Source organism: Scyliorhinus canicula, chromosome 1, assembly GCF_902713615.1.
Source record: "Scyliorhinus canicula chromosome 1, sScyCan1.1, whole genome shotgun sequence".
Taxonomy (NCBI): domain Eukaryota; kingdom Metazoa; phylum Chordata; class Chondrichthyes; order Carcharhiniformes; family Scyliorhinidae; genus Scyliorhinus; species Scyliorhinus canicula.
Window position 1 is genome coordinate 169,069,232 of NC_052146.1, and position 24,966 is coordinate 169,094,197.

General features: G+C 48.5%; 1 protein-coding gene across 2 annotated transcripts in view; it reads left to right on the top strand.

The window, feature by feature from the left end:
• The window catches only part of pgm3 (phosphoglucomutase 3), a 121,343-nt gene that overhangs the window by 34,868 nt on the left and 61,509 nt on the right, over positions 1–24,966 (top strand). For both annotated transcript variants that reach the window (XM_038802424.1, XM_038802433.1), the window contains exon 4: positions 15,347–15,414. In XM_038802424.1, coding sequence (XP_038658352.1) covers positions 15,347–15,414 — 68 coding nt within the window. The remainder of the gene's footprint in view (positions 1–15,346; positions 15,415–24,966) is intronic.

Genomic DNA, 24,966 nt, shown 5'->3' on the forward strand with positions numbered 1-24,966 from the left:
ATGCAGTGATCTTCAGTCTGTTACTTCAAATGATTGCCTTCTGTGGAGTTCACAAAAGCGAAGGCTTTAGTCGGATGGTGGAACATCTTTATAGATGTTGGTGTCACCCTCCTTACAGCAGGATATAGTTGGGCATATCGTTCTCTAATGGCCTTCAGGCGTCTTCTAATTTCATCAAACCCATGCGTCTCTTAAGTATCACCGCCGAGAAATCCTGGGGGGAAAAAAAGAATAATTCGCTCCCTCATAGCACCAGGCCCCATTACATCTAACTGCCTCCAATACGTTTTGGTGATCCTTGAAGTTATGAAAATGGATGATTTACAGGCCGTGGTAGTTGGTTGCCTCTAGGCCTCGGAGCTCAGAGACTGGATATAATATGCCCCTTTTAATTTAATGTGCTGATTTTTCATTTCTAAATTAAGATGACGCGGTAGCCAACTCTCTGCTTATGCTGAGCTTCTTTGGCAAAGCGACAATCTGGACCTCCTGCCACCGGCCTGTTTTCCAGGTCATCAAGGAATTCTGACATACCATGCAGCTGCTTTTCGAAGGGTTGTAAGTGGGCCTCTACTGAGGAAGTTGCATTTTTGACTCTACTAATTCTCTCCTCTGCTTCGCCAACCCATATTCTGCAGCTCTTATAGTATCAGCACTGATATTTTGTACTAACAGACTAGGTTTTTCATTAATGACCTTCATAATCTTAGCAGTCATCCGCTGTAATGCCTTCAAGAGTGCCGGACCAAGAGCCTGTTTGCTCACTAAGTTGCCACGGTGAGGAGTTGGCTCCACCCCAGTCACTTCTGACTGCCCTTTTCTGCCGACGATTTTCTTAATATTTCTCAGCATTTTGTCGCCAACGTTTAGCCAGAAATCTTCCAGGGACATTATGTGGAGTTCTCCTGGATTAGTTCAGCACTAGCTGTGTGAACGCGATACAGGAAAGGATTATAGGCTGAGTAATGCCAGAGCTCACAGAAACACAGCTATTCCTGTCCTGTAATAGGGCATAAGAGTACAAGAGCATGAACGTGCATTAAAAAAAACTGCCTCAGCAAGAATATTGTTTCCGGTTCTGAGTGTGACATTTTAGGAAGGATGTGAAGGCAGTAGAGAGAGTGCAAAAAAAATTTACATGAACGGTTCCAGGGTTAGGAACTTCAGTTACATCGGTTGAAGCAGTTGGGACTGTTTTACTTGGAGAAGAGAAGACTGAGGAGATTTGATGGAGGTATTCATAATTATGAAAGGGATGTATAGAATAGAGGGACAAATTGTTCCCACTCATGAAAGCGAGGCACACTTTTAAGGTTATTTGCAAAAGAAGCAGTGGTGAAATCAGGAGGAACTTTTCAGGTCGTGAGTGGTTAAGAATTGAATGCATCGGGGAGCTGGTAGAAGGGTTGGGGGCCCCGATAGGGTTGGAAGAAATAGTGGAGGATCTGAAGGCCATGCAGTCGGCTAAAGCCCTGGGGCCGGACGGGTACCCAGTGGAGTTTTATAAAAAGTTCTCTGGGATATTGCGGCCAGTGTTGATGAGGATGTTCAATGAGGCAAGGGAAAGAGTGGTGCTGCCCCCGACGATGCCACAGGCCACGATTTTAGATTCTGAAGTGGGACAAGAGCCCGGAGCTGTGTGGCTCCGACAGGCCGATATCCCTGTTGAATGTGGACACCAAATTGCTGGCCAAAATATTGTCCTCCAGGATTGCGGATTGTGTTCCGGACGCTATTGGGGAGGATCAGATGGAGTTTGTTAAGGGTAGGCAGTTGGTGGCCAATGTAAGAAGGTTGTTAAATGGATCATGATTCCCCGGAAGATAGAGGTAGTGATCGCAATGGATGCAGAAAAGACTTTTGATCGAGTAAATGGGATTATTTGTGGGAGGTACTAGGACGGTTCGGATTTGGGCGGGACTTTATTGACTGGGTCAGGTTGCTGTATCAGGCTCCTGTGGCAAGCGTACGGATGAATAGGACAACATCGGACTATTTTAGACTGCACCGGGGGACAAGATAAGGATGCCCCCTCTCCCTACTGTTTGCGCTTGCTATAGAGCCGTTGGCAATTGCTCGGAGAGCCTCAAGTGGCTGGATGGGGCTGGTCCGGGGGGGGGGGGTACAGGGGTGGAGCACAGCGTCTCGCTCTATGTATCGGACCCCATAGAGGGGAAGGAAGAAATCATGAGGATTCTAGGGGAATTTCGCCGGTGTTTGGGGTAGAAGCTAAATATGGGGGAAAAGTGAGATGTTTGCAGTCCAGGCGAGGGGACAGGAGAGGCGATTGGGGAGCTGCTGTTTGGATTAGTCGGGGCAAGCTTTAGGAAGCTAGGCATTCAAGTGGTGCGGGAATGGGACCAGTGGCATAAATTAAATCTGGCCCGACAAGTAGACCAAATGAAGGACGATTTTTGGAGATGGGACGCGCTTCCGTTGTCATTAGTTGGGAGGGTGCAGACAGTGAAGATGACGGTCCTCCCGAGATTCCTGTTTTGTATTTCACTGTCTCCCCATCTTTATTCCGCGGTCTTTTTTTAAACTGGTCAACAGTGATCAGTGGCTTTGTTTGGGCGGGCAAGACCCCGCGAGTAAGGAAGGTAATGCTTGAGCGGAGTCGGGCGAGGGTGGGCTGGCGCTGCCGAATTTTAGTAACTATTACTGGGCAGCGAATATAGCCATAATCAGCAAGTGGGTGGTGGGGGAGGAGTCTGCATGGGAGCGTATGGAGGCGGCCTTGTGCAATGGCACCATTCTGGGGGTGTTGGAAACTGTGACTCTGCCGGTCCCACCGGCACGGTACTCCACCAGCCCCGTGGTGGTGGCGGTCTTGAGAGTTTAGGGGCAATGGAGGACACGTCTGGGTCTGGGCCCCAATCTGTAATAATCACCGGTTTGCCCTGGGAAGTATGGATGGGGGGGGTTCTGGATATGGCGGAGAGCAGGGATTGAGAGGATGGGGGTTATGTTCATAGAGGGGAGCTTTCAGAGTATGAGGGCGATGGAGGAGAAGTTTGGGTTGGCGAGGGGAAACAAATTCAGGTGTCTGCATGTGCGGGACTTCCTACGTAAACAGGTGTCAATTTTCCTGCTACTGCTAAGGGAGAAGGAAGCATCTCGATGACCAGGAACTTATGGGGTCAGAGGAGATGCAGACCGAGGTGCTGAAGCGCAAGTGGGAGGAGCAGCTGGGAGGAGAGCTAGAGGATGGTCTCTGGGCGGATACGTTGAGTAGATTCAATGTGTCCACGACATGTGACAGGCTCAGCCTGATTCAATTCAAGGTTGTTCACCGGGCTCACATGACAGTGGCCCGGATGAGCAGATTCTTTGGGGTCGAAGACAAGTGTGCAAAATGTGCGGGAGGACCAGTGAACCATGTCCACATGTTCTGGACATGTCCGAAGCTTCGGGAATTGTTTATTAAATGTTTATTTAAAAAAAAACACCACCTTGTGGACTGTGCCTTTGCAAAGACGATCTGGTGAGAGATCTTCGAATTCATAGAATTTACAGTGCAGAAGGAGGCCATTCGGCCCATTGAGTCTGCACCGGCTCTTGGAAAGAGCACCCTACCCAAGGTCAACACCTCCACCCTATCCCCATAACCCAGTAACCCCACCCAACACTAAGGGCAATTTTGGACACTAAGGGCAATTTATCATGGCCAATCCACCTAACCTGCACATCTTTGGACTGTGGGAGGAAACCGGAGCACCCGGAGGAAACCCACGCACACACGGGGAGGATGTGCAGACCCCGCACAGATAGTGACCCAAGCCGGGAATCGAACCTGGGACCCTGGAGCTGTGAAGCCATTGTGCTATCCACAATGCTACTGTGATGCCCACAGATGCAGTTGTATTTGTCGAGGTTCATCCCGAGCAGCTCCGTGCCACAGGACTCTGCGCTCTAGGGATGCGCATCGAGACAAATATCAACTGCTGCTGGAGGACCATCAACTTGGTGAAAGATGCTCTTTGGTCTGCCCAATCTTCCAGTGCAAAAAATTGTCCTCGATAAAGTGTTGCAGACTGGCACATTCCAAGGTGCAGGACTATGGGCTGAGGGATAGACTCAAACTTGGGGTGCCACCAAGGTGGAAAGGGGAGAGGCATCTGTGTAAGGCCTTTCAGCCAATTATACACTGGGGCTGGCAACCGTGTACTTAACCCTGACTGTATAAAGTAAATGTAACTCTGTTGAAGCAATTGAGAATGCAACATGACCTATGTGTACAATTTGAACAGCTTTGTACTTTCTGTAACAAAAATATTGGAATGTCTGTAATGTTCTCGTTACTGTGTCGAAGCACCTCGAGTGCATTTTTATCTCACTAGAAAATATGAATATCATTGCACTTTACTGTTGCGACAATTTTAAATGTTTTCTCCTGTTTCTTTCATGTACTTGATGAATAAGGTATATTTTTGCAACAAAAAAAAATGAATTGAATGCATGGCCTGATAAGTGTGGTGGAGGCAGGTTTAATTGAGGCACTCAAGAGGGGATTGGATTATTGTCTGAAAAGGAATGGGAGGCGGGCAGTGGCAGGAAGTGAATCACTCATTTGGAGAGCCAACACACAGATGATGTGATTTATGTCCATCTATGCTGGAGCAGTTCTGTGATCTGTGTTGAATATTCACAGCCTTTTAAGACCTGATGTCACTCTCGTGATCTGTCCTGTATCCTTTTCCAGTTCAATCTTCCCTGAGGCTCAGTGCTCAAAACTGAACTGTGTTCTAATGGGGGTCAGATCAAAGTTCTGTACAACTGAAGCAACGCAATGTTCTGCTTTTGTAGAACCTCAGTATCACATATACTTTTTCTTGATTGCTTTCTCAACCAGTCTTGCCACTTTCAATGATTTGTGCACATATATACCTTGACTTCTCTGTTCTTGGGCTCTTTTTAGCACTGTACTCTTTAGTTCATATTGCCTTACCTTGTTCTTCATACCAAAATGTATCACTTTGCACTTCTTTGCCTTAGATTTCATCTGCCTATTTCACCAGCCTGTCCATGCCCTCTTTGAAGTACATGAGACATCCTTCTCACTGTTCACTTCCTTTCCAAGTTTTGTGCCATCTGCAGGTAAGGATTTGTTCTAATAGCAACCCCGGGAGATACCACTATATACTCGTTCAGTCCAAATGACAACCGTTCTCTCTATTCCTGTCCTTTTAGACAATTTAATATCTATGGTGCCATTACCACTTTTTTCCCTGGGCTTCAGCTTTGCTGAGAAGCCTATTATGTGACACTATCGATCACATTTTGGAAGTCCACCCACACAACATCAACACCATGTCTCTCATTAACCCTTTCATATCAACGTGACTGAAGTATCATTCAAGTTAAATATAACTTGCCTTTAGTCAAATCTATTCTGCCTATCCTTAATTAATCCGCAATGTCCAATTTTATCCTAAGTGATTGTTTCTAAAGCTTTCTGGCCATTAAGATTAAATTTGTTGGCCTGTTCTTGCTGGGTTCATCCTTGTAAACCTTTTGAAGATGGGTGCAACGTTAGCAATTCTTCAATCCTTTGGAACCACCGTTCTATGTGAGAAGAAGAGGAAATTTACCCACAATTTCCACCTTACTTTCCTCGGCTATCTAGGATGCATCCTATCTGGTTCTGCTGACTTGATAACTTAAAGCACAGCCAGCCTTTATGATTTCTCATCTTTATAATTTTTTGGCCTAATAATTATTTCTGCTATCTCTTGTTTCACAATTATTTTGGTAGTTTCTTCTTTGGTTAAAAAAGAAGAAATGTAAAGTACTCATTGAAATCTCAGCCATGCCATCTGCTTCCATGCACGTTTGGTTCCAAATTAGCCCCCACGCCTCCTTTTACAATTCATAAAGCTGCCAACTCTTGCATTTCCTGTTATGTTAGTTACTTGTCTGTTGTTATCCTCTCTCTTTGCCCCTCATTTTTCTTCCCCTCTCCCTTTGTTTATTCAGACAGTTCTCCCGTATAGTATCAGCATGACATCTGTAATATGTCTACTTTCTCTACTCCAATTGTCTGTCTCTTTTTTTGTCACTAGAGAGCTCTGCTAATGGTTGTTTTATCTTTCTCCTTTGTGGAGATGTACCTAGACTATGTAAACCATCACTTCTCTTGCGCAGCGCATTATTCAGTGAGTTTTGTATGCCAGTCTTTGATTCCAGATTATCCTCGACCGATGCCTTCTCAACCCACTGAAATTGGCACTCTTCCTTTTAAGTATTTCACTCTAGATTACCCTGTGTCCTTTTCGATAGCTAAAGTTCACAATAGTATGGGGCAGCACGGTGGTGCAGTGGTAGCACTGTAGTCTCATGGCGCCGAGGTCCCAGGTTTGATCCTGGCTCTGGGTCACTGTCCGTTTGGAGTTTGCACATTCTCCCTGTGTTTGCGTCGGTTTCGCTCCCACAACCCAAGGATGTGCAAGGTAGGTGGATTGAATTGGGTACTCTAAATTTATTTTTAAAAAAAGTTTACAATACTATGATTGCTGTACCCGAACTGGTATTTGATCCATAATGACCTTCCTCTTCCCAGAACTAAATTTAGCAATGCCTCCTTCCTCATTGACCTGAACCTAATGATCAAAAACGTTCTTTTGAGCACACTTCAGAAATTTGTATCCTCTCTGCTCTTTATGTTATCACTATTTTAGTCTACATTAGGATAATTGATGTCTCCATTATCTCTACTTTGTAGTTCTTGCACACCTCTGTAATTTCTCTGCAAATTTGCTCCTCCACGTACTTCCCACTATAGGCCTACAGAATAACAGCCAGTAGAGCAATGATTTTGAGCCTGTGGGTGTTGCATTGTGCTGCCTTAACTGAACCTGTGAATGCACCCTCTTCTCAACAAATGCCTGTAAACCATGCTCCCCTTAACACCCGAGGTGGCAATACAGTGGTATACAGTTGGGAGGATGTTTCCCAGAGAGTTCTCAACATCGACTCTGGACCCCTTGAAGTCTAATGGCATCAGATCAAACAGGCAAGGACACCTCCTGCTGACTACTGTGTACCGACTATCCTTCAACTGTATCCAGTATTCCTCCATGTTGAACACTTGGAGGAAGCAGAGGTTGGCAAGGATGCTGTCACGAGGGGACATAATTTTAAAGTGATTGGAGGAAGGTATAGGGGAGATGTCAGAGGTAGGTACTTTACACAGACAGTGGTGGGTGTGTGGAATTCACTGCCAGCAGAGGTGGTGTCAGAGTCATTAGGGGCACTTAAGCGACTCTTAGACAAGCACATGGACAGCAGTAAATTGAAGGGGTGTAGGTTAGGTTGATCTTGCATTCGGATAAGTGGTCGGCACAACATCGTGAACCGAAGGGCCTGTACTGTGCTGTACTGTTCTATGTTCTGTGATGCAAAATGTACTCTGGGTGGGACGTTTCAATGTTCCACACCGAGTGTCTTGGCAGCACCACCAGAGACTAAGCTGGCCAAGTCCTAAAGGACATAGCTGCAAGACTAGGTCTGTGGCAGGTGATGAGGAAACCAAAAAGAAAGAAAAATGTACTTGACGTCATCCTCACCAGACGCATTGGTCCATGACATTGGTAGGAGAGACCACACAGTCCTGTCTTTACATAGAAGATACACTCCATTGTGTAGTGTGGCACTACCGATGTGCCAAATGGGATAGATTTAGAACAAGTTAGCAACTCGAGACTGGGCAACCATGAAGCTCTGTCGGCCATCAGCAGCAGCGCAATTCTATCTAACCATAGTATGTGACCTCGTGGCCTAGCATATTACCCCCCACTCTACCATTGCCACCAAGCCAGGGGGCCAACCCTGGTTGAATCAAGAGTGCAGGAGAGTATGTCAGGAGAATCATTAAGCTTACCTAAAATTGAGGTTTTAACTTGGTGAAGCCACAACACAGAACTACTTGTGTGCCAAACAGCATAAGTACCAAGTAATAGACATAGCTAAGCAATTCCACAACTATGTAGTCCTACCACACCCAGTCATGAATGGTACTGGACAATTGAATCAAATTGGCTGAAAACTGGCGTTTATGATGCTGGAGGCTGTTTCCAGCATCAGAAATGCCAGTTTTCAGTCAATTTGATTCACTGCACATGATATCAAGAAACAACTGAAGGCACTGGATACTGCAACGGTTATGGACCCTGACAATATTCCGGCAAAGTATTGAAGATTTGTGCTCCAGAACTTGCTTGCCCCCCTTGCCAAACTGTTCACAATGCTGGCACATACCTGACAATGTGGACAACTGCCCAGGTATGTCCTGTGCACATAGCAGGACACATCAATGTGGCCATTTACTGCCCCATCAGTCTACTCTCAATCATCTACTGTTATGGAAGGAGTCATTAACAATGCTTGCTTAGCAGTAACCTGATCACGATGATCAGTTTGGGTTCTGCCAGGATCACTCCGCTCCTGACCTCATTAGAGCCTTGGTTCAAACATTGTCAAAAGAGCTGAACTCTGGAGCTGAGGTGAGAGTGTCTGCCCTTGACATCAAGGCAGCATTTGACCGAGCGATGCAACCGAGCAAAACTGAGTTGGTGGGAATCTGGTGGTTGGGGATAACCCTATGGTGGTTGGAGTCATATCTGGCACAAAGGAAGATAGTTGGTGGTGAAGGTCAGTCATCTCCGTTCCAGGACATCACTGCAAGAGTTCCTCCGAGTAGTACCCTAGGCCCAACCATATTCAGCTGCTTCATCAATGACCTTCCTTCCATAACTCTATAGAATTCCTACAGTACAGAAGGAAGCCATTTGGCCTATCGAGTCTGCACCTAGCCTCTGAAAGAGCACCCTACTTCACCCCACCTGCCCGCCTATCCCCATAACCCCACCTAACCTGCACACCTTTGGACTGTGGGAGGAAACTGGAGCAACCAGCAGAAATCCACACAAAAGTGGGGCGAACATGCGAATTCAACAGTCACCCAAGGCCGGAATTGAACCTGGGTCCCTGGTCTTGAGAGGCAGCAGTGCTAACTACTGTGCCACCGTGCCGCCCCATCCATCACAAAGTCAGAAGTGAGGATCTTTGCGTAGATTGCATTATGCTCTACACCATTTGTGACTCCTGTACTGAAGCAGTCGATGTCCAAATGCAGCAAGGCTTGGGCTAACAAGTGGCAAGTAACACAAGTGCCAGGCAGTTACCACCTGACAACAGAGAATCTTAGCCATTACCTCTTGACATTCAATGACATTGCCATCGCTGAATCCTCCACTATCAACATCTTAAGGGTTATGATGGACCAGAAGCTGAATTGAACTAGCATTTAAAATACCGTGGCTGCAAGAGTAGGTCAGAGGCTAGGTATCCTGTGGCAAGCAATTCACCTCTTGACTCCCCAAAGCTTATCCACCATCTACAAGACACAAGTCAGGAGCCTGATGGATGAGTGCAACTGCAACAACACTTCTGAATCTTGACACCATCTAGAACAAAGCAATCTGCTCAATTGGCACACCTTCCAAAAACATTCACTCCCTCCACCACCAGTGCATTGTCGCAGCAGTGTGTGCTATCCACAAGATGAGGAACTCAACAAGGCTGCTTAGTACCTTCCAAACCCACAGCTGCTACCATAGAATCATTTGCTAAGAATAGAGAGAATCAAATGAAATTGGGATAAAATAAAAAGGGGAGTGCCTTGGGCAGTTGTCTGAAGGGAGTTTTGGTATGTGAATTATCATGCCAGTGAGAAAAACCAAGTCTTTACCTATGTGACTAGGGGAAAACAATGGGATGGGCAGGAGGTAACTTCATGTTGAAATTATAAGGAAATTGACACCTACATGCTAAAAGATGGGTCCCACAGGGTGGGTAACATCAAAGGGAAAGCATGATATGTCCATAGCCCAATAACTGGAGAAAGGGCTACAGTAGCAGCAGCTACATTTACAGCCTCGGCTGCAGAGAACGGTCTCGCCTGAAAACAAGTTATTTAAAATCCAACACTTGCACTGAGAACAAAGAAAGGTACAGCACAGGAACATGCCCTTCAGCCCTCCAAGCCCGTGCCGACCATGCTGCCCATCTAACCTAAAACCTTCCACACATCGGGGTCCGTATCCCTCTATTCCCATCCTAGTCATGTATTTGTCAAGATGCCCCTTAAACTTAACTATCGTACCTGCTTCCACCAGCTTCTCCGGCAGTGAGTCCCAGGTACCCACTACCATCTGTGTAAACAAAAAAAAACTTCCGTCGCACATTTCCTCTAAGCTTTGCCCCTCCCACCTTAAATCTATATCCCCGAATAATTGACTCTTCCACCCTGGGAAAAAGCTTCTGAGTATCCACTCTGTCCATACCCCTTTAATTCGGGTTAGGACTTCTATCAGGTCACCCCTCAACCTCTGTCATTCCAGTGAGAGCAAACCGGGTTTATCCAACCTCTCCTCATAGCTAATAATAATCGCTTATTGTCACAAGTAGGCTTCAATGAATGTACCGTGAATAACCCCTAGTCGCCACATTCCGCCGCCTGTTCGGGGAGCCTGGAACGGGAATTGAACCCGCGCTGCTGGTCTTGCTGATATTACAAGCCAGCTGTCTTAGCCCACTGTGCTAAACCAGCTAATGTCCTCTATACCAGGCAACATCCTGATAAACCTCTTCTGTACCTTCTCCAAAGCCTCCACATCCTTCTGGTAGTGTGGCAACCGGAATTGAACACCATATTCCAAGTGTGGCCTAACTAAGGTTCTATACAGCTGCAACATGACTTGCCAATTCTTATTCCCAAATGCCCCGGCTGATGAAGGCAAACATGCCGTATGCCTTCTTGACTACCTTCTCCACCTGCGTTGCCATTTTCAGTGACCTGTGGACCTGTACACCCAGATCCCTCTGCTTGTCAATACTCTTAAGGGTTCTGCTGTTTACTGTATATTTCCCAGCTGTATTAGACCTTCTAAAATGCATTACCTCACATTTTGTCCGGTATGAATTCCATCTGCCACCTCTGCCCATGTCTCTAACCGATCTATACCCTGCTGTGCCCTCTGACAGTCCTCATTGCTATCCGCAATTCCAACCTTTGTGTCAGCTGCAAACTTATAAATCAGACCAGTTACATTTTCCTCCAAATCATTTATATATGCTACAAACAGCAAAGGTCCCAGCACTGATTCCTGCGGAGCACCACTAGTCACAGCCCTCCATTCAGAAAAGCACCCTTCCTCTGCTACCCTCAGTCTTCTATAACCAAGCAAGTTCTGTATCCAGCTTGTCAGCTCACCTCTGATCCCATGTGACATCACCTTCTGTATCAGTTTGCCATGAGGGACCTTGGTAAAGGCCTTAGTGAGATCCATGTAGACAACATCCGCTGCCCTGTCATCATCAATCATCTTCGTCATTTGTGCGAAAAACCCGATCAAGTTAGTGAGACACGACCTCCCCTTCTCAAAACCATGCTGCCTTTTGCTAATATGTCTATTTGCTTCCAAATGGAATAATTTCCCTACCATGGATGTAAGGCTCACCAGCTTGTAATTTGCTGAATTTTCCTTGCTACCTTTCTTAAACAAAGGAACATTGACTATTCTCCAGTCATCTGGGACCTCACCTGCAGCCAGTGAGGATACAAAAATTTCTGCCAAGACCCGAGCAATTTCCTCTTGCCTCCCTCAGTATTCTTGGGTAGACCCCATCAGACCCTGGGGACTTATCCACCTTAATGTTTTTAAACACGCCCAAAACCCCCTCCTTTTTGAACTCCATGTGACCCAGACTATCTGCACACCCTTCCCCACACTTATCATCCACCAAATCCTTCTCTTTGGTGAATACTGATGCAAAGTACTCATTCAGTACCTCGCCCATTTCTTCTGGTTTCACGCATAGATAACCTCCTCTGTCCTTGAGTGGACCAACCCTTTCCCTGGCTACCCTCTTGCTCATGTGCGTAAAAAGCCTTGGGATTTTCCTTAATCCTGTTTGCCAATGAGTTTTCGTGACTCCTTTTAGCCTCCTGACTCCTTGCTTAAGTTCCTTCCTACTTTTCTTGTATTCCTCATGGGCTTTATCTCTTCCCGCCCTTCTAACCCTTACAAATGCTTCCTTTTTCTTTTGGACTAGGCTCAATAGAAATTAAGAGTTGTAGTGTATTATTGTGATCTGTTTTCTCTTTTAAGTTAATAAATATCCTTTATTAATTGATCACAAATGCTTGATTTGCTTATCTTTTCTTATAGTATTTCAAACTGAAACTATACACTAAGCTCAGGTGTTCCAAGTTACCCTTCTGGTTTTTGGATACCCTTGCATTTAACATCAGCGGGGTTCTTAACACATTTGGTCTTTTGTTGTGCTTGAACTCCTTGACCCATCATGGCTGCAGCAGCCATCACACACCTAACAATTCCAATCTATTTCACAGGTCGGCGCAACATCGAGGGCCGAAGGGCCCGTACTGCGCTGTAGTGTTCTATGTTCTATGTAATCCCATTTTCCAGGACTTGGTCCGTAGTCTTGTATGCTATGGTGTTTCAAGTGCTCATCTAAATGTTTCTTGAATGTTGTGAGAGCGCCTGCCTCTACCACCCTTTCAGGAAGTGAGTTTCAGATTCTCACCACCTTCTGGGTGATTTCCCCCCCCCCCCCCCCCCCTCCCCCCACTCAAATCACCTCTAAATCTTCTTCCCCTTACCTTAAAAGTATGCCCCCTGGTTATTGATTCTTCCTATTTCCGCTTGTATGTCCCTAATCATTTTGTACACCTTGATCAGGTTACCTCTCAGCCTTTTTTAATCGATGGAGAACAACCCCGGCCTAAACATCCTCTCTTCATAGCTGAAGCGCTCCAGCCCAGACAATCTCCCCGCACCCTTTCTAGTGCAATCCCTTCCTTCCTATAGCGTGGTGACCAGAATCGCACACCGTTAACGAGCGTTTTATACAACTCCATCACAACCTCCCTGCTCTTTTATTCTATGCCTCGGCTAATTTTTTTACCATAAATTTGGAGCACCCAATTATTTTTTTCCAATTAAGTGGCACTTTAGTGTGGCCAATCCACCTAGCCTGCATATCTTTGGGTTGTGGGGGTGAAACCCACACAGACATGGGGGAGAATATGCAAACTCCACACGGACAGTGACCCTGCACTAGAAAGATCGAACCTGGGTCCTCCGTGTCATAGGCAGCAGTGCTAGCCACTGTATCGCCCTGTGCCTCAGCTAATAAAGGCAAGTATCCTATATGTCGTCTTAACCACCTTACCCATCTGTCCTGCTGCCTTCAGAGCTTCTTGGCCATGCACCCCAAGGTCTTTCTAGCACTCTACTTCCTAGGGTCCTACCATTCATTGTGTATTCCGTTGCCTTGCTAGTTTTCCCGGAATGCATCACCTCATACTTTTCAGGGTTAAATTCCATGTGCCACCTACCCACCTGACCAGCCTGTCTATATCGTCCTGTAATCTAACACTTTTCCCCTCACTATTTGTCACACCACTAATTTGCATGTGCTCAAAGTTACTGATCATACCCCCCACATTCATGTCTAGATTATTAATGTACATAAGCAGCAAGAGACCCAGTACCAATCCCAACAGTACAACACTGGACACAGGCTTCCAGTCACAAAAACAACCTTCAACTATCACCCTCTGTCACAGCCAAGTTTGTGTCTAATTTGCCAAATTGCCCTGGATCTGATGGGAACTTACCTTCTTAATCAGTCTCCCAACCTAGGGTACAGCTCATCTGGACCTGGGGATTTATCCACTTTTAAGCCTGCTAAAACTGCTAGCACCACCTCCCCCATGATAACCTGTTTAATTATATCCCTGCTTTTTAGGGCAGCACGCTAGCACAAGTGACTAGCATAGTGGCTTCAAAGCGCCAGGGTCCCAGGTTCGATTCCCCATTGGGTCACTGTCTGTGAGGAGTCTGCACGTTCTTCCCGTGTCTGCGTGGGTTTCCTCTGGGTGCTCCGGTTTCCTCCCACAGTCCAAAGACGTGCAGGTTAGGTGGATTGGCCATGCTAATTTGCCCTTAGTGTCCAAAAAGGGTAGGTTATTGTGTTACGGGGATAAGGTGGAAGTGAGGGCTTAAGTGGGTCGGTGCAGACTCGATAGGCAGAATGGCCTCCTGCAATGTATGTTCTATGCTTTCTATACCTACATCATCCTTCTCCATAGTGAATACAGATGCATCTGGAAGGATAAATGCAGCAGACACATCTGTACAGCACCACTTAGATATTCCTCTTCAAGTCAGCCTCCATCCTGACTTGTAAATAAAGTGACATTCCTTCACTGCACTGGGTCAAAATCTTGGGATTCTCTCCTTAAACGCATTGTGCATGTACCTATACCACAGGAACCTATCGGCTTCTCGATGCCGACATACCAGTATTCGCACTGGAATAGTGATAATTCCAGAGAACCAGGTGATGCTCTGGGGACCAGACTTCGAATCCCACAATGACAGATTATGACATTTAATTTCAATACAAATCTGAAATGAAAGTCGATGAAAGCATTGTTCGATTGTCACAAAAACCCATCTGATTCACTAATGTCCATCAGGGAAGGAATTCTGCCGTCCTCACTTGATCAGGCCTACATGTGACTCCAGATCCAAAGCAATGTGGTTAACTCTTAAAATGCCCATTGAAATGGTGTAGCAAGTCACTCTGTTGAAGGCCCAGCCAGCGACGCCCACATCCCACAATTAATTTCATGAAAATTGAAGATGGGCAACAAATACTGGTCTAATCAACTAAACCCACGTTCCGTAAATGAATATTTAAAAAAAATACTGAGCTTGTCCCTGACTGATGCTGCAAGCGTAGGAGTGTGCTGTCCCTGAAACTGAACAATTGGCCGCTAGCCAGCAACTGAGCCTGCAAACACATGCACTTGCCCAACAACTGAGTCTCCCAGTACGTGCCACCGACAGCTTACAAGCGCAGGTGAACTCCACAATGATCTGAGCATTCGTGCACAACCCCCCCCAACCCCCCCTCCACTACAATGAGCTTGCAGTGCAATGGCATTTCTCTCAACCTCTGCTAACATGAATTGGCATGAAGCAAGATTTTAACGCTGCAATAGATATGATAGAAGTATCTGATCCTTGTTCTGACTTGTAGTTACTTAATCTCTGCCATTATTTTGTGAACAGTTAATTAATATTTTTTATCTAATTTGTGGCTAATCGTGAGGTGTGTTGTAAGAAGCTTTCAATGATCAACATATCCAAAGTGTATCCTCTGCTGGATATTACGCATACCTGTAAACTACATTTTTGTTTGTGTTTAGTTCAAAACCTGTAATTTTGTACTGTGTGTCTTTTATCTCCAGGCCCAGTAGCATAAATCTTGCCCAGGCTGTTGTTGATGGAGTGACTGCCTTAGGTGGAACTTACCAAGGTATGTGCCAAGTCAGGATGACAACTGTATCTTCTGAAAATTACCTTCAGAGTAGTGTCCAAAAATCTAGAATGTTCATACTTCAAGTTTAGCATCCTAATGAAATTGTATATATGCGATTTAAAGGTGCAAATACTTGTCTATCAGTTTTCTTTTCAAAATATTTTTCTTGACATTTTATATCACAAATTCACAAGGCCAAACAAGACCAACACATATATCAACAAAAGAATTTCCAACCGACAACTGTAATAACGAAAAAGCTTCTCTTGCAGATTTTACATTATCAGACTTGGCCAAAACACATATTTACAGTGGTTTATATACATTGTGGTTCTGCCATTAATTTGCCAGCAAACCAGTTTCTTGTAGTTTTCCTTCCTTATGCTGCCAAGGTTTGTGTTTGATTTTTCAGACCCCTTTTTCAGTACCCACACGTTCCTTATTCTTATACTTACTCTTCCTTGTTATGTGACTTGCTCTGTGTCCCCCACTTCCTACTTTATTGGTTTCTGCCCACGAACAGGTCTTGAAACAAGTTGGTGAATGGCTTCCACGTCCCATGTTTTCTTTCTCTCTCTCTCTCTCTCTCTCTCTCTCTCTCTCTTTCTCTTTTTCTCTCTCTCTCTTTTTCTTCTCTCTCTCTTTCTCTTTCTCTCTTTTTCGCTCTCTCTAAACAGGTTGGTGAATGGCTTCCAAGTCCTCTCGCCCCACCCTCTTCACTCTCTGTACTTTCCCTGTCCCCCACACATCCTACAATCAGCACCTCCACCGTACGGAAATAGGCTTCATGGAGAAAAATAGATTTCATAGAATTTACAGTGCAGAAGGAGGCCATTCGGCCCATCGAGTCTGCACCACCCTACCCTAAACCTCCACCCTAACCCAGTAACCCCACCCAACACTAAGGGCAATTTTGGACACTAGGGGAATTTATCATGGCCAATCCACCTAACCTGCACATCTTTGGACTGTGGGAGGAAACCGGAGCACGCGGAGGAAACCCATGCACACACTGGGAGAATGTGCAGACTCCGCACAGCCAGTGAACCAAGCCGGGAATCGAACCTGGGACCCTGGAGCTGTGAAGCAATTGTGCTAACCACTATGCGACCGTGCTGGGTACTGAAAAGAGGGACTGAAAATCAAACACAAACCTTGGCAGAATATTCAGTTTCACCACCTGCACCCTCCATGCCAACGTCAAATGCAGCATATCCCACCTTTTAAGATCTTCCTTGATCTTTTCCACTTACCCCATCAAGTTCCACCTATGCTTTGTGGCCCACTCGTGCATTACCTGAATCCCCAGATACCAAAACCACTCCCTTGCCACCTTGAATGGTAGCGCTCTCAGGTTCGCCCCCCCCCCCGCTCTGCCGTGTTCACTGGAAACACCTCAGTTTTCCCTACGTTCAATTTATAACCCGAAAAGGCCCCGAATCTCTCCAACAAACCCTGATTCTGTCCATGCTCTCCAGCGCTCCGACACAAATAGCAACAGATCATCCGCACATAGTGATACACGGTGCTCCCTACCTCCTCTCACAATCACTTGCAAATATATCATAGAATTTACAGTGCAGAAGGAGGCCATTTGGCCCATCGAGTCTGCACCAGCTCTTGGAAAGAGCACCCTACCCAAGCCCACACCTCCACCCTAACCCCATAACCCAGTAACCCCATCCAACACTAAGAGCAATTTTGGACACTAATGGCAATTTAGCATGGCCAATCCACCTGACCTGCACATCTTTGGACTGTGGGAGGAAACCGGAGCACCCGGAGGAAGCCCACGCAGACACTGGGAGAACGTGCAGACTCTGCACAGACAGTGGCCCAAGCTGGGAATCGAACCTGGGACCTGGAGCTGTGAAGCAATTGTGCTAACCACTATGCTACCATGCTGCCCTCCATAGCAATGGTGTCAGTGGCCATCCCTGCCTTGTCCCCCTATGCAACCCAAAATACTCCAAACTCGCCTCGCACACTAGACATGGGGACACATACGACAATCAAAACCATGCCACAAGCCTTGGCCCAAACCCAAACCTCCCTAGGACTTTGACATCTGTGTCTAACACTAAAATGTGCCTGTAGGACCCACATTCCAGTGGGTCCTTCCCCTTTTTTGGGATCAATGAGATCTACGCCTGCACCAACGTAGCTGGCAGCTCTCCCTTTTCCACCGCCTCACTAAACATACCCACCAGGTGGGGGGCCAACTCCATCGTGAGCTGCTTCTAAAATTCCACTGGAAAGCTATCCGGCCCCAACACCATCCCCAACTGCATCCTACCAATACACTCCATCACCTCCCTTAAACCCAATGGCTCCTCCAGTTCCTGCCTCTTCCCCTCCTCCAACTCTGGAAACTTCAACCCATCCAGGAACCACCCCATAATCGGCTGCCTCCCTATACAGCCTATGGTAGAAGGCCTTAAACACTTCCTCTCTGGTTCCAACACCACCTCTCCCTCTGCCTTCATCTGAGAACTTCTCTTGACGCTGCCTGGCCTTGCAGCTGGTGGGTCAGCATACGACTCTCCTTCTCCCCATACTCATACTGCACCCACCTCGCTCTTCGCAGCCGCCCACCGCCCTACCTGTCGCCAACCAGTCAAACTGCCCCTGCAACTTCTTGCTTTCTGCAAGCAACTACTTTGTGGGGGCAGCCGAGTACATCCTGTTTACCTCCACTATCTTATCCAGTAAACACCAGTGCTCCTCCATTCTCACCTTATCCCTGTGGGCCTCAAACAAAATAATTTCTGACCGGACCACCACTTTCAGGGTCTCCCACAACTGGCTGCGAACACCGCCCCGTTCTGGTTGAGTTCTTAATCGCCATTCTCACTTTCCCACAGAACTCCTTATCGGCCAAAAGCCCCGACTCCAACCTCTAACCCGCCTTCTGCACCTTTCCCGCACAAAGCCTCACATCTAACCAGTGTGGCGCATGCTCCGAGATCACAGTTTCTGCACATTCCACCCCTACTGCCCTCATCAGCACCGCTCAGCTCACCAACAATAAATCAATCCTGGATCAGACCCAATACACATGTGAAAAGAAGGAATACTCCCGTCTCCCGGGTTCCCAAACATCCACAGATCCACCATCCCCATCCTTTCCATGAACCCTCCCAACTCTTGCCAATCTCAAATCTCCCCATCGACTTGGGGCTCGACCTATCCAACCTCGGGTCAATTCCAGAATTAAACCCCACCCCCCATGATCAGCCGGTGAGATTCCAGGTCTGGAATTGCTCCCAGTAACCTCTTTACAAAATCAACATCACCCCAATTGGGCGCATACACATTAGCCAATACCACCGGCATCTCCTCACACCTCCCTGGCCCCTGCAACCCTGTTTACTTGCTCAACAAAATGGCCACACCCCTTGGCTTTGAATCAAAGTTGCCCCCCCCCCCCCCCCCCCCCCCCAACCCTTCCTTAGCCTCATCTGATCTTTCACCCGAAGATGAGCCTCCTGCAAGAAAATCACCTCCGCTCTCAAACTCTTCAGGTGTGCAAACACCCGGGACCTCTTCATTGGCCCATTTTGTCCATGGACATTCCATGTCATGATTCTCACCGGAGGCTTACGCCTCCAGTCCCCTCACCTCTAGTGTCTGCCATCATCACCCTTGAGTCTGTCCCCCCATCGCCTCTCTGAACCGGACCCATCCTCGATACCTGCCACTCCCCCATCTCCCCTCCCCCACTTTGTCTAACCACCGAGCCCTCCCCCCACCCACTACGCTTTCTAGAATGGCAACTCCCACCCAAAGGCCCTTTCCAACAACCCCCTCCCCCATTGACATTACATGCAAACGTGCCCACATGCAACAAGCACAGGACTACAGTAAATACCAACACGTCCAGAAAAAAAATCACAATGACACAAATAAAATCCCTAACAATGCAAAAATTACAAAGAGCACAAAAACCCCCTGTAAAATGGAGAGGGGGGTGGGTGGTTGAGAGAGGGGGGTGGGTGGTTGAGAGAGGGGGGTGGGTGGTTGAGAGAGGGGGGTGGGTGGTTGAGAGAGGGGGGTGGGGTGGTGAGAGAGAGGGGGTGGGGTGGAGAGAGAGAGGGGGGGGTGGAGAGAGAGAAGGGGGGGGTGGAGAGAGAGGAAGGGGGGAGAAGAGAGACAGACAGAGGGGGGGGGGGAGAAGAGAGACAGACAGAGGGGGGGAGAAGAGAGACAGACAGAGGGGGGGGAGAAGAGAGACAGACAGAGGGGGGGGAGAAGAGAGACAGACAGAGGGGGGGAGAAGAGAGACAGACAGAGGGGGGGGAGAAGAGAGACAGACAGAGGGGGGGGGGGGAGAAGAGAGACAGACAGAGGGGGGGGGGAGAAGAGAGACAGACAGAGGGGGGGAGAAGAGAGACAGACAGAGGGGGGGAGAAGAGAGACAGACAGAGGGGGGGGGGAGAAGAGAGACAGACAGAGGGGGGGAGAAGAGAGACAGACAGAGGGGGGGGGAGAAGAGAGACAGACAGAGGGGGGGGGGAGAAGAGAGACAGACAGAGGGGGGGGGGAGAAGACAGACAGAGGGGGGGGGGGGGGGAGAAGAGAGACAGACAGAGGGGGGGGGGGGGAGAAGAGAGACAGACAGAGGGGGGGGGGAGAAGAGAGACAGACAGAGGGGGGGGGGAGAAGAGAGACAGACAGAGGGGGGGAAGAGAAGAGAGACAGACAGAGGGGGGGGAAGAGAAGAGAGACAGAGGGGGGGGAAGAGAGAGAGACAGAGGGGGGGGAGAAGAGAGACAGACAGAGGGGGGGGAGAAGAGAGACAGACAGAGGGGGGGAGAAGAGAGACAGACAGAGGGGGGGGGAGAAGAGAGACAGACAGAGGGGGGGGGAGAGAAGAGAGACAGACAGAGGGGGGGGAAGAGAAGAGAGACAGACAGAGGGGGGGGAAGAGAAGAGAGACAGAGGGGGGGGGAAGAGAAGAGAGACAGAGGGGGGGGGAGAAGAGAGACAGACAGAGGGGGGGGGAGAAGAGAGACAGACAGAGGGGAGGAGAAGAGAGACAGACAGGGGGGGGGGGGGGAGAAGAGAGACAGACAGAGGGGGGGGGGGGAGAAGAGAGACAGACAGAGGGGGGGGGGAGAAGAGAGACAGACAGGGGGGGGGGGGGAGAAGAGAGACAGACAGAGGGGGGGGAGAAGAGAGACAGACAGAGGGGAGGAGAAGAGAGACGGGGGGGGGGGGGGGGAGAAGAGAGACAGACAGAGGGGGGGGGAGAGAAGAGAGACAGACAGAGGGGGGGAAGAGAAGAGAGACAGACAGAGGGGGGGGGAAGAGAAGAGAGACAGAGGGGGGGGAAGAGAAGAGAGACAGAGGGGGGGGGAAGAGAAGAGAGACAGAGGGGGGGGGAGAGAAGAGAGACAGACAGAGGGGGGGGAGAAGAGAGACAGACAGAGGGGGGGGAGAAGAGAGACAGACAGAGGGGAGGAGAAGAGAGACAGACGGGGGGGGGGGAGAAGAGAGACAGACAGAGGGGGGGGGGAGAAGAGAGACAGACAGAGGGGGGGGAGAAGAGAGAAGAGAGACAGAAGGGGGGGGGGGAGAAGAGAGACAGACAGAGGGGGGGGAGAAGAGAGACAGACAGAGGGGAGGAGAAGAGAGACAGGGGGGGGGGGGGGGGGGAAATAGAGACAGATTCCAGCCCTCATAGGTTACCCAAAGTCTGACCTGGTAGATCACCCTGAATTTGATCTTTCACACTGCCTTGGCCTTGTTATATGCATCCTGATATATCCTGATTCGGTTTCCCTCCCATTCACAGTCCCGCTGTGCCCTGGATGTCCTCAGGATCTTTTTTTTTGTCCTGGATCTTGTGCATCCGCACAATCACTGACTGCGGCGGCTCGCCCGATCTTTGCTTCTGCCTCAAGGATTGATGGGCCTGGTCCACCTCTAGTGCCGTGTTCAACACTATCTCGTCCACCAACCTGGCCAACATCCTCGCGACGTAGCTGGTGGAACTCATTCCCTCCACTCCCTCCGACACCCATAATCCGCAGATTTTGCCACCTGGACTACTCTCATGGTCTTCCACCTTTGACTGTAGTGATTTGCACAAATCTCCCAGGACCACCGTCTCCGACTCCGTACTCTGGTTGGACACCACCTTCTCCACCTCCTGGATCGTCACCCCATGCTTCTCAAAGCACTTTTCCATCCGTTCCAGGCTCCCGGGAAGAGGTGCCACTGCTCCCTCAATGGCCTTTAACCATTTGTTCTGCATTTCCTTCCTTTGCTGCCCAAAGTCCTCTTTAATGTAAGTTTATCAATTGCTCCATTTGCAGCTTTCCCTTTAATGACGAGCCTTCCCCCTCCGCCATTTTTGTAATTGGTACTGTGCCACGAGTCTCCTCCAGCTCGTTCGCCAGGTCTTTCACTGCCTTCAGCGGGTCTGATATCCCGTAAACATGCCCATCCAGGGGAGAACTTCTCACCCTACACTCTTTGCTCCACTTTTCCACCAAATCTACTCTGAACTCAGGTAAAATAGGCCAGAACCAACACCTTCAAGCAGGAGCTGCACTGTATGCAACCACTCACTCCATGGCTGCCACTGGAAGTCTCTGTGCCTCCACCGTTAATTGCATTGGCCTCAGCCCTGCGCATGTGGAGGTGAAGTTTTCCCTCTGTAGTGCAATTTCATAGCATTTACAGTGCAGAAGGAGGCCATTCGGCCCATCGAGTCTGCACCGGCTCTTGGAAAGAGCACCCTACCCAAGCCCATACCTCCACCCTATCCCCATAACCCAGTAACCCCACCCAACACTAAGGGCAATTTATCACGGCCAATCCACCTAACCTGCACATCTTTGGACTGTGGGAGGAAACCAGAGCACCTGGAGGAAACCCACGGGCACACGGGGAGAATGTGCAGACTCCGCACAGACAGTGACCCAAGCCGGAATCGAACCTGGAACCCTGGAGCTATGAAGCAATTATGCTAACCACTATACTACGGTGCTGCCCGATCGAGTGCTTCGATCCAGAGTCCTCCGTCTATCTCCCTGCCTAGTTCTTCCTCCCACTTTTTCTTTGCCTCGTTCTGGGGTGAGCGTGCCTCTTCTAATAATAATAATCTTTATTATTGTCACAAGTAAGCTTACATTAACACTGCAATTAAGTTACTATGAAAATCCTCCAGTTGCCACACTCCGGTGTCTGTTCAGGTTCACAGAGGTAGAATTCAGAATGACCAATTCACCTCACAGCACATCTTTCGGGACTTGTGGGAGGAAACCGGAGCACCCGGAGGAAACCCATGTGGACATGAGGAGAACATGCAGACTCGACATGGACAGTGACCCAAGTGGGAATCGAACCTGGAGGATGGAGGAAAGTTCCAGTGCAGGGACACACCTCTCAGTGCGATCCACAACGCACTCCCATTCCCCCCCTCACACCCAGAAACTCGAAAAGCCCAGCGGTAGTAGCCATACTCCAAAAGTGGAATCAAATGAGAGCACTTCGGATGAACTGTAATGTCCACCATGGCCCCCATCTTCAATAATCGCAGATTCACTCCCTCAACAATGGACGCCTCCTTCAAAAGCTGGAGACAGGATGAAGGGGCTGACGGTTAGGGACATGTACACAGACTGTACAGTAGCGACCCTGTGGGAACTCGAGGAGAAGTTCCAGCTCCTGAGAGGAACGACCTGAGGTACATACAGGTCAAAAACTTGCTCTGCAAGGAAACGACAATGTACACCCAGATACCAGGACATTCACTATTCCAAAGACTATGGAATGTGGGCGACATGGGTAAGGGGAATTGTGCGGAAATGTATGGACAACTGTTGGGCAGCACGGTAACATAGTGGTTAGCACTGTTGCTTCACAGCTCCAGGGTCCCAGGTTCGCTTACCAGCTGGTCACTGTCTGTGCGGAGTCTGCACATCCTCCCCGTGGGTTTCCTCCGGGTGCTCTGGTTTCCTCCCACAGTCCAAAGATGTGCAGGTTAGGTGGATTGACCATGCTAAATTGCCCTTAGTGTCCAAAAATGTCGGGTGGGGTTACTGGGATAGGGTGGATGTGTGGGCTTAAGTAGGGTGCTTTTTCCAAGGGCCGGTGCAGACTCGATTGGCCTCCTTCTGCACTGTAAATTTGATGAAATCAATGAAAAGCCATGATTAGCTTATCAACTGTGTTGAAAAAGGCATCGGAGGATTCTGAACAGGAAGAGGAACCTGGGCAGCACGTTCATCTTGATCGTCTGCACTTCTCCCTGCAAGAGAGAGTGTAAGTGAACCCACCTCTGCAGTTCCTTTTTAACTTCCTCCACCAGACTTGTGGATCTGTATCCAGGCATGGCTATTTGGATTCGCTGCCTGCACTTGACAAAGCACATTTGATCTTCCGCCATTATCCCTGGCAGGCTATTCTCCGGCCTCCTTGCCAGGTTCTTCTCCAGGATCTTGGCGTCATTGTTAAAGAGTGAAAAAGATCTGTAGGACCAGCACTCTGTCTGGTCTTTGTCTTTTTTGAGGATCAGAAATATTGCGGCCTGAGCCAACATTGGCAGCATGGTACTCCTTGCTAGTGAGCCTGCGAGCATTTCCCACAGATGCGGGCCAGTTCTGGCACAAATGTTTTGTTGAAATCTGCTGGGAATCTGTCCGACCCCGGCGCCTTCCAAGTCTGCATGGAGTTTGTGCTCTCCATGACTTTCCTCCGTTCTAACGGTGCTTCCAGACCCTGACTCTATCTTTCCCCAAGACTGGGATGTCCAGTGCTCGGAGGTGTACAGCTCCCGGTAGAAGGTTGCAAAGGCTTCATTGATCTGTTCTGGCATTGTGACTAGCTTACCGCTGCTGTTTTTTACCTGGACTATTTCCATTGTGGCTGCCTGCTTTCTCAGCTGGTGGACAAGCAGGCTTTGTCTCCATGCTTGTAAAAGGTCCCCCATGCTTGGTGGAGCTGGTGCACTGTTTTCCTGGTGGGGAGTAGGTCACAGTCCATTTGTAGCTTTTTCCTCTCCGCTAGTAGTTACACAGTTGGGGCCATGGAATATCGCCAGTCCACCTCGAGTATGGAGTCAACCAGCTGTCCTCTCCTGCCTATTTTTACCCTTTGCAGTGCCTCACTCCATACTCCCCAATTGATCTCCATTCCTAACTCCGCTTCCCAGTTCTCCTTGATCTTCGTGTCCATCCTCTATTGGGAGGGGCTGTGCCTGGCCCTTCTCCAACCTCACATAGTGCGGAGCGTGTTCGGAGATTACAATTGCGGAGCACTCCGCTCCCACTATGCCTGGAAGCACCACTTTCCCCACTATGAAAAGTCAATCCTGGTGTAGACCGTGTGTACCTGGGTAGACCTTGGGCGAAGAAAGAGAACTCCTTCTCCCCTGGGTTTGTGAACCTCCAGGGGTTCAACTCCATGAAGTTGTTCAACCTCTTGCATGTTTGACAGTTGCCCCGATTTGGGGCTGGATCTGTCCGTCTGTGGGTCCTGTACGCAACAATTGAACTCTCTCTCTCTCTCTCTCTCTCTCTCTCTCTCTCTCTCTCTCTC